Raw genomic sequence first — 16,224 nt, 5'->3', positions numbered from 1 at the left:
CAAAGTATTCAATGAGAATATTTCATTCATTCAGATCTAGGATGTGTTATTTGAGTGTTCCCTTTATTTTTTTGAGCAGTGTATACAAAACCACAAAAATAGTTACTTTTTTGGCACTAGCATAGCTCCATACAATATCTTTCTGATGAATGTTCCTGGTCACTGATGTCTTGGGCATAAACTCAAAAGCTTCCTGCTCAACTGAAATGCTTTTTTTTCTTTTCTTTTTTTGCTTCTATCCAAGATTTTCACGTTTCCATGGATACCAAATATGTTTATGTTTAAACGAGGGGAGGTGCAGTAATCAGTGTTGGTAAAAAAGTAAAAAATCTGCCACCATTACCAGGGGCGTGGGGCTTAAAAGCTTTAAAATCTAAGCTCCCCTTCAGTCCTCGTGGTGATAAACCCGAATCGCCGCCTATCCGACCCAACAGGTTGAGTTCACTCTCTCCGTGGCGGCTCAGGTAAATGGTTCTCGGTGTGACGTGGATGTTCATGAGGTAGTAGACAATCCGGCTCTGGATGTGATCCTGGACTCGGTTCACCAAGAACCTACTGCCCACGTCAAAGATCTTTATGTAGGAAAGTTTCCTAGTCAAAATAAGGAGAAACGGACGTTTTTTATAAACAATTACTGAAATATTTAATCCATTCACCTTCTTCACTGCTTTTGATATCCATGTGTATTCTATCATAAGCGTCTCTAGTAGACTTGTTCATGGTTTTATTGTGGTCAGTCACATTTACAAAACAGCACCATCCTTCACATTAGGAGGAATAAAGACAATGAGTTAAGAGACTTATCTTTTTATTTCAGGTTATATATATTGAGATGTTGTGTTATTGTAGGGACAATGTCAAGATAGGTGGACTGTGAGTGTTTGCTAAATGGGGTAAGTGGTCTTGCTGGGCCTGAAAAAGTTTGAGAAACACCAAAAATACTTGGTAGGATTTTGTGTTTTTGCAGTGCTGTGACACATGGGTTGCTCAGTACCTGTCTTTCTCATCGTCTATTGACATGTAGCTCGCCTTGTAGCACTCAATGCGCTGGATGAAGTCCGACATGGCCTCTTCTATGTCACGGTCGATATAATCTGGGCTGCCAAATTTTACTTGCTGTAAAAAAGTTGGTTTTAGACTTTAATAAACCCTTAAGCCATAAGGGTGGAAAGCTAAATGTCCGCAGGCAAAAACATACCAAAATAAATCACTAATAGCCTCACAGTTATCAGATTAAAGTGCAAACTTTTGGTACCTCTGTAAAGGTAAGACATCAAAGAATGGTTTCCTGGTGTCAGTACTATTGTAGCTTCTACCCTGCCTGAATTAAATACAATAAATTTAGCATTTTTTTTAACCTCACCAAAATGTTGTTATAAATAAATATTGAAAAACATCACTAAAATATTTTTCACACAAAAATGCAGTTGTTAGCCTTTTAAATCTACATGTTGGGTAAAAGTTCACCAAATTTGGACTCAATCGGTTGAAAAATATAGTTTTTATAAATGTTTTACTGAGAAATGTCTCAGATGGAGAGGTCATTTGGAGACATTTATCCAAAAATGTCTCCAAACTGTGCCAAATGTGTTTTTCACATCAATACTGGGAATTTCTTTAAATGAAATCGCTGATTACCATTGAATGACATTTAGTACATGTAATATAACCATTGGTCATGACATTTACCCATTTATATGCAAAATGTACCATTGTGCACAGTATAATATATATAATAATAATGAACTGAATGCTATTACTTTGACTCCAACTGGAAAACCTTCATAGAAAAGCAGTAAAACAGTAAAAAAGAAATTTTTGAAGTATAGTTAACAAAGAATAATAATAGTAATTAAAAAACATTATGAGTGTTTTACTACAAAGTAATGAACAAATAAATATGAAATACTTACTAGTAAAAAACATATTTTCAGTAAAACATAAATAAATAAATAAATAAATAAAACCAAAACATCGAATTTTTTGTCTGAAGTTGTGGGGAAAAAACTTACACATCACCGCAGGGTCGCAACTACATATTATTCAGGTGGATGCGGACACAAAAATCGGCGCCCCCTGCCCCCTGAAGGAAGTGACGTGAGGGTGAAGGAGCACATTTCTCAGGTGGAAGCGAACACAACATACGTTCGCTCTCCATAGACATAATATAAGAATATATATATCTTATATTATGTCTATGTCGTTCTCGCGAAAAGTGATCCCTCACGAGGGATCGTCGGGCTTAAGAGGTTTTAATTAAAATACCCACTTCTAACAAGTATGGATATTTTATTTGTGCCTCACCTTGATATTCTCGGTTATTATGTCTGGGTCATCACAGATCGATTCTACAAAAAACACCTGTAAATAAGAAATAATTTCAACATTTTTGTAATTTTAGTACATTGAAGTCATTATTTACATTACTATGAAAAGGTATTTGCCTCCTTCTAGACTTCCTGTTTTTGTTCCGGTCTTACACTTTGGAAATATTTTATAAGATCAAACTAATTTGTATAATTACCCAAGGTTATCCTGAGTAAATTTCAAAAATTTATTTTCAAGTGATAATTTAATTTATTAAGAGAGAACATCCTACCCTAACAAGTCACAAATTATTAGTCAAACAATCTCTTGCAAAGTTTTCTTTTAAGAAAGCAGAACTGATGTTTCTGAGGTATTTGGGTCCAGAAGCAGCTAATTTAGCTTATAGCTACATGTAGTTGGACTGGTAACTTTATTGTCTCTTCAGTCCCCAGATTGTTTTTCTCAAAAGCTTTGGGGCTCATCAAAATGTTTTTTTCTCTGGTAATGTCATCGGACTTTTGTACTTTTCAATCAGCTGTTGCTTTCAACTTGTAAATCTTCCACTGATGCAATTTTTGCTCAGTTTTTGTTATGACTTTCACTGATGAATGTGAAGGTTTTTTTTTTACTGTTTTATGTTTTCTTTATTTTGCTGGAGTAGCAAAGCATTAAAAATGGCATTAACCCTTTCAGGACTGATAGATGTTTCAAATTTCTCCTATATTACAATAATGCTATACTAAATGAAATAATTTAAAACAACATTAAAAATAAGTGCTTTGATATATAAAAATATACAAAATTCAGGCAGTAAATGGATATTCATTGTTTAATATATTTACTTATTGCCTCATTTGACAGAAAATAACATTTATCTAATGAGTAGCTAACAAATGATTAGTAAATTCAACAGTATTCCAAATAAAAATACGAAAAGGGTTTTTTTATGTTAAGAAGTACAAATATCAGTAGTAGAGATTCCAAAAATGAGTTTGTCATTTACCTTATATCCTTTTTCTTTTGCAAAACTGTTGATGACGGCCCTCCTCTCTCTCGTGGTGTTAGTAGCATCAAACACCTGCATTACATGTTTCCATCACTATCAATACTCATATTGTTTTTAGCACTTCAGATGAAAAATTACCATCTGAAACACCCAGATCAGGCAGTAAGATCCACAAATAATGACAAATTCTCTAAAATATGTGAACAGCTGCCAAAAAAGTCAGAATGTTTTGTTTCACTTTATTGTCTGTCCTCCAAAACAACAAAATCATGTTGGACAGTAATTAGAAGGAAAGTTTTAATTAGTAGTTAACTTACGGCTACTTGTCCATGTTCTTTTGTGAAGTAGGCAGCGACGTCTTTGAGTGCAGCTGAAGCGCAGGCCCTGAGAGAGAAAAGGCAAACTTGAATGGGCAACACTGACAAAAAATGGCAAGATAACGATGTATTTAAACAGTTTTGACATGATAACGTTCATACAGAAGTTCTTTACAGAAAAATATACAGTATTATTACAGTTGGGCACTGTGGCTAACAGGTGACAAAGAAATAAAAAGTGATATTTCAGTATAAATAGTGCTAAGGTGTAATAGTCTATAATCAAAATGATGACAGAAAAGAGCCCAACAATAGAGCCTTGAGGAACCTCTATCTGATCTTTTAATAATACAGTTAATAGAAATTAAAATTGCTCTACAAGAAGAAAAGGAAGTATAACAATTTAAATTATACTCCATCAACTTGTTGATATAACAGACACACTCTCAGTGTTTCAAGGCATTGTAATAATGTTGTGGCAGAAATATAAAGCTGTATTTCATCAGAAAAATAAAATGCTCTGAGAAACGGGAATCATGTTAATGCTGAACAAATGTGGCCTAACAACAGAGCCTTGAGGAACACCACATGTAATATTGGTTTGCTCAGATTCATAATTTCCAAATGACAAAAATCACTCCCAGTTAGCCAAGAGAGGCGAACCAGTTTAGATCACAAATCTGGTCAAATGCTTAAAAGTAAAAGAAAAATCAACTGTTGTTCAGTTTCATGAGTTTTCATGAGCTTTGCACTCACTTGCGGATCCTCATGGCCTCTTCGTTGTCAGGTTTAAAAAACTCAAAGTTCTTGTAGGTCTTGACTGCCTCTCTGCGGTACTGGCCCACATTAAAAACTGGTGGAAATTCAAAGAGAATATCAGAGTTTGAGAATGCAGCATTCAAATAAATGTTATATAAATTAAAAATATTAATAAATGTAAGAATTTAAAGGTTCAAACTGACCTTTTGTAGGAACTCCGATCCAGTTTAGATATCGAGTGAGCTTCTTAGAGATGTATGTCTTCCCTCTGGCAGGTAATCCCACCATCACAATCACCGTTGGGGAGTTGCAGAACTGAGGCACAGACGCTAATAGGAAAACATGCACAGAAAAACACAGAGAGGATGTAATTCTGGACTGGGTCAGTGGTTAAATATTCAGGAAATCAACATCTGTTAGGTGCAATCCAGCTCGGTAGGGCTCAGTGTTGTTGGAGGTTTGTGTCATTAGATAATTAAACTTCATTAATAGAACAAGAGTTACACAAGGAAACTCACATTTCAGCAAAGCAAATCTGGATTTCAGTGAAAACTCTTAATGTCAGACATCAAATGCTTTGCTTCAGACTCAGATTTGACAATAAGGAAAATAAAACCTGATCTTCAAATCATTTATTTTTCTTATCCAAACATTATGGAGCTGGGTAAAGTTTGTCACTCCTTTAGCTACAAAAGATACCAGTGAATTACAGGCAGAAACTTAAAAGAATGAGTTTGTTGACCCTTTGCACTTGACGCTCCTCAGAAATCTGCCCACTCTGCCATGATGAGTGGCATGGCAGAGTGGGCACTGGTTGTCGAAACAACCAGTGCGCTCCTTTAAAGCCTGTTGAAGTTAAAGCCACAATATTGTTCCAGTGTCTCCTTGTTTACTTTCAGTAACTTAGTTTTTAGTTCATACGTTTCTTTTTCACTAGATGCTCCTGTTCATCTGATGTTGATGAATTGAAGGAATACTTACAATAACCCACACAAAGTCTGATAAACGATGACCTGTAATTTTCTCCTTGAGCAGGTATGGAACAAGCTAGCTACTTCACATCAAATTTTTTTCTGACCTCCTGTCACACAGTACTTCCACTAGAGGGAGCTTTACACAAAAACATGCTAAAAGAAAATCTTACTATTAAAGAAATATCTAAATATGCAATAATTACACACAAATAACCATAAACAATGTTACAAAATTAGATTTTTGGACCTTAATATTCTGAGCCTGTTCCAGATGATAATGCTAGTTAGAACACCCACCGGTGTTGGTGGCTAAACGGTTTTCCTGTAACAGCGAGTTGTTTCTCCAATATTAGCACATTTAGCAGCGAGTACATGAGTTCGATTGCCAGCGCTAATACCCTCCTCCTGCCTCTGATTGGTCATTTTTGGTCGGGAGCTGTGCATTTCTGCAGACAGCAAGAATAACTCAAGGAGGAGATTTATCTTTTCAAAGATTATGTGTCTCATATTAAAGTGTCACTTCATGGTGACAGTTTTAACAAACATTTAAAAACACATTCTTTACAAAAGTTGCATTCTCAGCTTTAAAAAAATATCTAAATATACAATAAGTATATAATAACCATACACAATAATAAACAATGTTACAGAATTAAATTTTAAGCTCTTACAGAGGTTTCATCAAACGTTTACCTCAACATGTGTTCCCAACCTGTGTTCAGAAACATCAGCATTTAACACCTCTGCAGGAAGCGTTCAACCAAAAGGCAAATGCTAAAACTAAATAAAAGTTTTACTGGAATCTCACTTCAGAAGTAAAGTTTCTTCACAGGACTTACATCCTCTCCTGCGATTCAAGTTATATCCCATGCACGGCACCCAGATCTTCAGCAGAGGGGTCTGTGTGAGGTTTTTATGCTCTGTGGACATGGTACAGTGAACGAGTGAACGGCCGAGGTGCACTGTTCTGTGTGCTTTCCTGAAACTACATGGAGATCAGCAGATCAGCTGACTGTTGCTAAGGGAAAACACTTGGCGAGCAGGAGACGCAGAGGACCTGAGGCCAGACTGCTAGTCTGCCTTACAATCTGTTTCATTATTAAAAACTCCTTGTAAGAGCTGCCAAAGCCTCTTCTTTCACCTCAGACAGCAATAAGTCATGTCTAATTATTCCTAATGTTTTATACTGTAAACTGGTGTGTGAGAGAGAGAGAGCAACATGTTGTAATAGTTGAGCAAGTAACACAAGAAGGAACTTCTCATGAATTTAGATGAGCACGTTTGGCTTTGTTTATATGGGAAATTCCTTCAACTCACCACCAGAGGGCAGGTTTCCCTCTGGTGGTGTGTTATTGTATATGCCTCACACAGAGGACATGTTTTACCACTTTCACCCACAAACTGAGGTCACTGTAGAAAGTGAGGTTCAACTGCATTTTTTTTGGCTAAGGTTGAGGTTAGGAACAAATTAATAATAGTTTCAGTTATTGAGAATATCTGGGTTAGTCATCCCTCCAGTTATTAAGTGAATAGAAGTCAATGGAAAGTCCTCAGGTTGATGGAAGTATCTCTGTGTGTGTGTGTGTGTGTGTGTGTGTGTGTGTGTGTGTGTGTGTGTGTGTGTAACCATCTAATTAGTAGAAATGCAAGCTATATTGCCAGTAGAAAGTGTCCTCTATGTGGTCCGGTTTACTTTTGCATTGCAGTTTTACAGAACACCAACAACTCAGCTGGTCATGTGTCACCATGAGCAAACCCTGCAGGCGAACTGCAACAGGCCTCACTTGCAAGAAAACTTTTTTTTTTTTTAACAGAACCACAGTTTTTTTTTCTGTTCAACTTTTATACGTTCCTTGGCAAAGATGGGTGTTTGAGGAAACAAATTTGGGTCAAATCACTAAAGTGTGTAAGCCCTTAAAACAAGTGGAAGCAGGTTTAACTTACTTACAGTGTTGCATCTGAATGAATCAGAAGATGTCTGCCTTTTTAAATGCATACATTTTATTTAAATATGCAGCTTTATTAATAAATCAGATGAGTCTTTAGTTTGGCTCTTCTGTTACTGAGCTGATAAGAAAATGTTTTCAGCTACTTATCAGGATATCTTTCAGCACTTACATTTAGCCTGTTCCTCTATTGTAATCTGTAATCTATGGTTTTAAAATTCCACTGACTGCTCATATGTGATGTCTACTGTAAATGCTGAACCACCATAATGTCATCACTGCTCAGAATCTGTCAAACGGCAGAAACAACCATCAGGGTTTTTTAGAGATTCATGCAATTGTCAGGCATGTGTAAGTTTTGTTTGTGCAAATGCAGAATAGGGGTTTCTTGACACACACAGAAAGTCATCTTAGTCACTTCAATCCCTCCTTTGTTTGATTGCTATGATTGGAAGAAAGATGCTTTTTTATACCATTTTTTTTTTCAAAAAAAAAACAAAAACACAGAAACTACTGAATTTTAACATTTACATTCATTCTGAAAACATACAACCATTTTTTTTCCTAGTTTTTACTGCAAGCTGAAATCGCTGAGTACGACTGACATGACAACTACGTCCTACGTCTCATGTTAAAAATACTCAATAAACACAAAAATGGGAAATTTCCATTATTATTACAGGATGACTGTGCCACCTCTTAAAGTTGCTGATAATAATCAGGTAACATTTTCCATCACACAAGTTCTTAGTTATTTTCCGTTGTTTGTCTGAACTTCCTCTCTATTGGACAACAACACATTTCCGTCTTAAGTTCCAACTTTTAAAAATACTACTGATGACTGGCTGATCTGACGAATGTGAAGTCAGACTTGTACACATTAAAGTTTCTGGGTTGGATGTTGTAAATAGATGCTCAGCTTACATTTTGTTATGTTTTGTTGGGCTTAGTTTCTGTTTAATGACACTTTTACAGTAATGTTTCTTATTCATTTTCAGTTTGTTCTCTGATTCTGAGAGTTAAAGCACAAGGGAAATTTTATGTTTCTAAGAAAGATTTACACCATTGTTAAATAAAATGAGATAATTTTTGCTGTTCTTAAGATATATTCAAGTTTACTCAGACTAGAAAAAGTCATCTGACGCTTTCCTTGCAAATGGATTTGATCACATGGTGGCTAACTATAATTAGCTTTATAATTAGATGATAATGTACTTCTGCTTTACAGGATGTAGCAATGAATTCACAGTCTGCAAACCACAAAACATGAAGTCAAAGACGTCCAAAGCATAACGATGCATCTGTGGTAATCATGCAAAACAAAACCCATCTAGGCTGAATCCCTTCAATACAAGAACATCAGTTCAGCTGCTTGAACCTGGGATCCTGACTTATGTCCTAAAATATTCTGTAATTCAGTCATATACATTTCATTCACACTAAAAACTCTCTTGATGAAAATATTTTCTGCTGAACAGTTTCAAAAAATAGGCTACCTGCTTTTTAAATGCAAACTACCTAAAATAATGCCAACATCAGATCAAGTCATAAGTTTTTCTCCCAAATGATCTGGTTTTATGTTTTAAAAGACCAAGAAGAGAAAGTATTTGCATATTTTGTTTCTATTCCCTACTAAGAAAGTATTAGCATCTGAGCTTGACAACCAATTATACTGTCTACCTTTGGGAACAGCATATTTAAATCCACAATTCAAAGATCTCCAATAAAATATGTGTGTTCTGCTTATGAACTGCACGTAACGTTCTTTGATATTTGAGCCTTCAAGAGTTCAACCAAACCAACCGTAAACAACAGCAGCACAGACTTTCATCACTGTCTTCTCCGTCCCCTTTTATACACTGGCTACTGCAACAAATTGAGGAAAATCCATGTATTGCAATGAATCTTTTCCTTTTTTTTAATCTTGCAGAAGAAAAACAACCTTAAGCTTTGGAGACTTGGACGATGTCAAGCGTCATGCACCCCTTAGATATTTTCTCTTAAAGTGCATTAGGGTTTTTATTACAAGTCATCAAGGTAGCTGTGGAGAAAATAGTGAAATTTTGATTAAACTGATTAACTATGATGGACGTCTGTTAACTTTGTCTCTTAGTCATGCTTCTTTGAAGTCTCGACAGTAAAGCAGAGAAGTTTTACTTGATTTACGAAGCATGACGGCACAGATGTTGTTTTTTAAACTCTGCTGAACCCAGTCAGCCTGAACACACTCAGGTGTTACACATTAATAGATAACTGTGCAATGGCATGCTCCCCAGAAAGGGCTCACCTGCACTGTCACACCTGCGGCGCCTTACATATTCCAGTTGGGAAGGCTCCATTCTTTCTAACGCTTCCACTGAAGCAACCAGTGCACCATCACAATCACAAACAGGATCATGTGGCAGCACAGATCTTTTTAAAGACACGGATCCCCCCCTGCCAATGCATTCTCAAGCCAAGCCCCCTGCTCTCTAAGCCATCACTTTCCACGGCCTACGGGACATACGATAGCAGCACGTGGGCTTGTCCTTTAATGTTTGCCACGGGCAAAGTTCACAATGTACACACACTGCTGGGAGAAGCAGTACTCAGAGGGAACTCTGTAGAAAAGGCAAAAGGCAATGAGAAGTTGACTGTTACCTCACATTAAAACAATAAGACTGTCAGCATTTCCACTGCAAAGGAAGCCTACACAGTCTTTAGAGGTGTTCCTTTTGACAATTTGACAAGTGCCTTGCAAAAGTCTTCCCATCCCTTGACCTTAACATTTTGTCACATGGTAACCACCAACTTTAATGTATTTTTTTAGGGTCCCTGTGCTTTCAAATCCAAAGAGTTACTCATGCTCTGTCTCTCCTAAACAACTTAAGGGCCTGAAAATAATCCTTGTAGGGTTTTTCATTGTAGAAATTACATATAGACATTTATTGCCTCTACAATGATTTATAAAAACACCTAACTTATAAGTCCATGGGGAGTTACATAACCTCCTGAGGTAAAGTTATTGCTAACTTTCTGTGTTACCAATAAAATGTGAAAAGACTTTTTGTGCATTTGTATTTACAGTGAACTCCCACCCATTGGTGCTTTCCATTTTTGCAGATTCACCTGTTGGTGGATTTTTCAGTGAAACGTGACTCCAAGAATTAACCCGTCAATTAGCTGATTTATTTTATTTTATTTCCCCAGACAACAGCTAGAATATTTTAAAGAAACTGCAGCTTGGTAAGCTGAAATATCAAGGTGCAGTGCTATTTGACACAATTGACTGGTATTTGCAAAACAACCAAAACAATCCAGAAGTGCCATTTATTTTCTCTGGCTCTGATTGGCTGAATCTTCAAGAGCGGAAATAAGTGAGACTGTGGATGTTAGCTTCAGCGGAAACGCTAAGATGGTTTCCACTGTGTGTGTGTGTGTGTGTGTGTGTGCATGCGTGGGTGTGCATGCGTGTGTGTGTGTGTGTGTGTGTGTGTGTGTGTGTGTGTGCGGATATTAAAGATGTATTTGTTGTTTTAATTATTAAAAGTGACTGCATTTTTGTACTTCCGTTTGGGTTTCTACCACTTCTAAAAACGTCACAAACACTTAAAAATGTTTTAAGATCAGGTTTTATTTTCCTTATTGTCATGTTTTGGTAAAAACTTAATGGTTTTTGGTGTCTAAAAAATGACCCGTTTCAAAAACCTTCCTATTGTTAAGCCACATTCGACGGGCACTGCGCTGTTATCTAGCTACCCTAGCAAAGTTCCAGCACATTTTGTCAGCTGGTTTACCGCTGTTTGCACTGTAGAATGGCTGCTGGAAAAGACAAATGTTTTGTTGTTGACTTACCATTCAGAAACCACTGCTGCATTCTTGTTGGTTGTGCAGGAGGCTCCACTTCTGCTTTTCAAAGATGCAATTGCACAGCTGTTTCCATGTGCGAGTGTAAACACTGAGTTGGGGGAGTCGGACCTAATGCTCTTACAATTGTGATTCAATTGCCCTTACAATTATCTTGCATAATTTTCCTTCCAATTATTCACTTATCTGTTGCATAAAATCTCATAAAATACATTAGTTGGTGATTGTGACATGACAAAATGCTAAAATCTTCAGAAATATGTCCATTTGCCAACGCTCTTCAACAAATGTAGATGTCTGTATTCTAATCTCAGGAGATAACCATCATGCAATATAGTGTACTTTTTGATCTTTCGCTTGCATCATCAAATAGCGCAGGTTGTGAAACACGTGTAGTTAATACAGAATCTAAACTATGAATGATTGAGTCCGATAGTTAAAGTATGATACCTCTCTTTCAATAATGGAAACCACACATAATAGGAAATTTTAACTTTAGGTTCTATTTTTTTATGCAATAGTTAAAACTAGGTGGTGTAAAGGTGTAAGTGCCATCTTGAAGATAAGAAAGTAGAGTTTCTGTTTTCCAGAGAAAGCTATAACTTGATGTAGCTTCCCAGAAGCAGGCAGAGCTGTGGGGAAGATTGCTTGTGACATGTTAAAACACGCTTTCAAAAGATTCAAATAAAAATGGATTACATTTTCATATCTTATTTAACAGAAAATTCCAAAGCAAAGCCAGCAGCCCTGAGCAGTTTCTGGTGCTGAGCCATCAGCAGATACAATAAATCTATAAAGTTACAGCGTCGGCCTTCCTGGATTGGGGATATTTGTCTAGCACACCTGCCAGATGTTTCCAGATCTGGACCCAGGGACTTTGGAGGCCAAAGATACATGTAAAAAGTACAACTGCTTAACCGGCTTTGCAGCATGGTAATCAAGAAATCAAGCCTCAATGATATCACATGATTTCAAAGAAAACTAGATTCATGAGAACAAGCTGACGTTTACCACAGAGTGTTAGGGTGACACTTAGAAATAAAAAAATAAATAGAATTCCAAGAATAAAGTCACAAAATTACAAGAATAAAGTCATAATATTATAGAAATAATAATATTATGACTTTATTCTCACTCTACCCTTTCTTCTAAGGGTAGAGTGCCTACTTCGGGTCGGGGGGATGTTCTGCTCCATTGGAGGAGTTTAAGTATCTCGGGATCGTGCTCACGAATGAGGAAAAAAATGGAACAGGAGATGGACAGACAGATTGGCGCGGCGTCTGCAGTGAAGCGGATGCTGTACCGGTCTGTAGTGGTGAAAAGAGAGCTGAGCCAAAAAGCGAAGCTCTTGATTTACCGGTCCATCTACGTTCCTACCCTCATCGATGATCATGAGCTTTGGGTCATGACCAAAAGAACCAGGTTCCGGATACAAACGGCCGAAATGGGTTTCCTCCACAGGGTGGCTGGGCTCTCCCTTAGAGATAAGGTGAGAAGCTCAGTCATCCGGGAGGGACTCAGAGTAGAGCCGCTGCTCCTCCACGTCAAGAGGAGCCAGTTGAGGTGGCTCGGGCATCTGATCAGGATGCCTCCTGGACGCCTCCCTGGTGAGGTGTTCTGGGCACGTCCCACCAGGAGGAGGCCCCGGGGAAGACCCAGGACACGCTGGAGGGACTATATTTCTCAGCAACTTTACCTGTTTGCAGTTCATGCAAAGCAAACAGCAACCTCTGCAACTGCCCACAAGACTTGGAAAAGCTTGAGGAAATGTGGTCCATTTTGTCGGTGCTGTTAGCCCCGTTAGAAGATTTCAGATTCTCATAGTGCATGTGTGGGTGCTAACCGGCTGCTATTGATTCCTCCAACAGTCCAAAAACCTGTATGGGCTTTGGTTGAGGTTGCATTTATCTCAGAGGTCAGGGCTTCTTGTTCCCATTAAGCACACAAGTAGTTACAAAATGCAGCTGATGCCAGAAACAACTGGAGGCTTTAGATTTTTGGGGTCAATTACTTTTTAAATACTTATTTTCTTTGATAAATTAAATAATCTTTTTCAAAGGATTTTATCTCAGGTTGTCTGAGATAAAATCTGATACTGGAGTTATTTTAATGATCTGAAATATTTAAGTGTGACAGAAAAGCAAAACTGTACAGTAAGTCATATGCAAACAGACACGTGAACCTGTGACTTCATGGTAAATAGAAAAATTAAACTGGATTTTCGATTATATATATGTTTTGCTTTTGCTTATTAACCAGTAATGTTTACTCATTTTATAACTGGTAATTCCATGATGTTTTTATGATGTTTGTGTTTTTATAATGTAAAGCACTCTGAACTGCCTTGTTGCTGAAAATATATTTGAACTTGATTATTCACAGAACGGTTTCAACTTTTGACCATTAATTTTGGGACCATTAGTTATGCTTTAGGTCAATGAAGAAAAACTCATGTTTGTTTTAAAAGACGTCAACGAGTCTTGACTGAGAAGTTGTCAGTTCGACAGTCATGTTCAATTAATTAGAATGAGGCTCATTTTTATATTAAAATTACCTTTTGGAAATTGATAGTATTAAACTTTTCAATATGGATACATTTCGGTATGAAAACAGTTTGTAATGGTCTGATGTAATATTCAAATTGCAAAACATTTTTTATTGATTGTAAGTGGAAAAATCCTCATAGTTAATATGAATAAAGGCTGTCAAACAACCATGTTTGTAACTAATCTGCATAATGTTTTGACTTAGTGATAAAGTTCTTGAATTAAAATTAATTTTCATGATATTCTGATTTATTGAACAGGTTTGTACATTAAGCTTGATTCTTAGACAAAAATACTTTCTTTTGACCCTGTGATTGTTGGATTTATTGATGCATTTGAGAATGACTGCACAAAAATGGCAAAGCAAACATTAGGAGGGAACAGTTTTATATTTGCAGTGTTTACAGAGGGTTTGGTGGGGGCTAGTTAAAATATGCTTACATGTACAGCCAGCCTACTGGGCAGGTTTATTTAGGAACATGAAGTTATATATTCACTTGCATTTCACCCAGCAGCTGACCATGACTGCTGCATGACAAGGGCAGACATTTCACTGTAGTTTGGATTAGAATTGAAAGACACGGAAACTACCAAGGCTGAAGGTGAGAATCGGTTTTATCAACCTATCAAATTTCATCTTACTGAAGATAATACTGTATTTCATCATTTCAAAGATAAATGCTGCAACATTTAGTAAGATACTGATTCATTTTTTTTACTTGTATGCTGTACTTTCCCCTGACGCTTGTGCTCATTTCAGTTTTGAAGGAATGGAGGCCGCTGCCTACACCTTTGATGTCTTCTTGTTTCACTTTGTAAAACCAATCAAGCATGTGGTTATGTATGTTCTGCATTATCAAACTTGAAAGCAATCAAACTTTCCAACTTGAGGACGTGTACAGGTGCACAATTTGTTTATCTGCATCTGTACGTGGGTCTGTGCATCTTTTTTTTCCTCGTTTTTGTCTGGCTTGTCTGCCTCGAGAACATTTTGTGCTCCACATATAGCTTGCACATGTGGTTGTGGCAAACGTGCACACACACTCACATAGAAACCAATGTGCAACTAAACATAAACAAGACCATCTTATGAGGTTGCTGGTTAGAGGACGTGTAAAGAGTCACAACCAAGCAGAAAATAGTATAACAGAGATATGATCAAAACAAGAAAAGCTCCAAAGTACACAACAAGCAATAACTGGTGATTGTAATCATTCATATTAGGTAGAGAGATGTTGATTTAATTGGAGGGGTTGACTGGACTGCTGGAAAACGTGCTAAAATAACGAAAATATTACCAGGAGGTAGAGATTTTATAAAAAGTAACCTGAGATACTTTTGCTAGTTTAAAATATGTTAAAGATCTGTTGTTGTATCAATGTTCCAAGCCACTCAGAATTTCTGGTTCAGGTTTACGCTACCTCTCAAGAGTCAGAACTAAACACGGAGAAGCAGCATTGAAGGGCTTATTTATGTTCCACTAGTCTTGAACAAACTTCCAGAAAACTGAAAAACTGCAGTATTTTTTCCAACTTGTCATTGTTTTCTCTTACTTTGCTACTCTAATGAAATGTTTTTTGCTGATTTGTTGTTTTGTTTTCCTTATAATCATGTAAATGACTTTGAATTGCCTTGTTGCTGAAAATATGTGCGATAAAGTTGTCTTGCCTTAAAGTAAAGTAGCTGGAGACTATCAAACCACTACCACCACTTTTTTTTTTAACTTTTAATCTTTTTTTGCCTGGAATGCTGTTAGATTTATGCTACTCATAATTGGACTTAAACCTTCACAACCGATTCCACTTTCTTCTCAATTTGCCTCTAATATTGTCAAGATGTTTTCTAGGAAAGGTGGGATTAATTTTTGAATAAATAATGAATAAACTTTAAGGGGTTTGAATTAAAATATATTTTCAAGTGCGAAAGATCTAGTATAAAAGTAATATTGTAATTATCTAGAGAGATTTGCTTGATTTAATGACTCCAGTGGTGGCAATGGATGCTATACAAGTTCAAATGTTCGCAAAGTGGCATGCATACTGGAAACAATTAACATACTTCTCTTTGTTCCAATCAAAAGCAACACAATCCAAATTTTGGCTAGTCAAATGCTCTTTAATCAACTGCTTGCTACAGGTTGAGTTATAGCCCTTGAGAAAGAAGTGGTTGTTAGATGTCTTCTGCAGGAAATGTGCACGGCTGTAGTGTGAACTGACGCAGTGTGTGTGGTTTTCAACAGGTATGAGTCTTTGCAGGCTATTTTGGCCAAGCAGGTTTACTCTGGTTTACCCAAACAGAACTGTGTCTCGTTTTGTAGCTTTGCAGCTGTTCAGATAACTGGCTTGAAATTTGTCTACATTATTTAACTATGTATTTGTGTGTAAAGGTTGTTTTTATGTTTATGTTGAGATGGTGCTGTGAGTGGGCACTATATAAATAAACATATTTGGTAACACTTTATTTGAAGGGGGTTGAATAAGACTGTCATGACACCGTCATTAACATGACATAACACCTGTCATG

At 36.8% G+C, this 16,224-nt stretch overlaps 2 protein-coding genes and 1 pseudogene across 6 annotated transcripts in view; 1 reads left to right on the top strand and 2 right to left on the bottom strand.

Moving 5' to 3' along the window:
• The window catches only part of pfkfb1 (6-phosphofructo-2-kinase/fructose-2,6-biphosphatase 1), a 137,739-nt gene that overhangs the window by 4,289 nt on the left and 117,226 nt on the right, over nt 1-16,224 (bottom strand). For 2 of the 5 annotated variants that reach the window (XM_016661130.1, XM_016661129.1), the window contains exons 3-9: nt 4,593-4,718; nt 4,387-4,483; nt 3,631-3,697; nt 3,311-3,385; nt 2,305-2,361; nt 995-1,116; nt 384-591 (exon numbers count right to left, since the gene is read on the bottom strand). In XM_016661130.1, coding sequence (XP_016516616.1) covers nt 384-591; nt 995-1,116; nt 2,305-2,361; nt 3,311-3,385; nt 3,631-3,697; nt 4,387-4,483; nt 4,593-4,677 — 711 coding nt within the window. In that variant the 5' untranslated portion in view covers nt 4,678-4,718. The other 3 variants (XM_007572963.2, XM_007572962.2, XM_016661131.1) reach the window with 3 other exon arrangements.
• The window catches only part of LOC107833036 (P2Y purinoceptor 1-like), a 20,878-nt gene continuing 14,434 nt past the window's right edge, over nt 9,781-16,224 (bottom strand). Inside the window, exon 2 of the mRNA XM_016661126.1 lies at nt 9,781-9,802. Within this exon, the coding sequence (XP_016516612.1) occupies nt 9,781-9,802 (22 nt within the window). The remainder of the gene's footprint in view (nt 9,803-16,224) is intronic.
• LOC103152490 (UDP-glucuronosyltransferase 2B17 pseudogene) overlaps nt 14,212-16,224 on the top strand; it is a 28,044-nt pseudogene continuing 26,031 nt past the window's right edge.

This window comes from Poecilia formosa, unplaced genomic scaffold, assembly GCF_000485575.1.
Source record: "Poecilia formosa unplaced genomic scaffold, Poecilia_formosa-5.1.2 Scaffold312, whole genome shotgun sequence".
NCBI classification, from domain to species: Eukaryota; Metazoa; Chordata; class Actinopteri; order Cyprinodontiformes; family Poeciliidae; genus Poecilia; species Poecilia formosa.
Note: the sequence above shows the minus strand (reverse complement) of the source record. Positions and strands in the feature narration are given on the sequence as shown.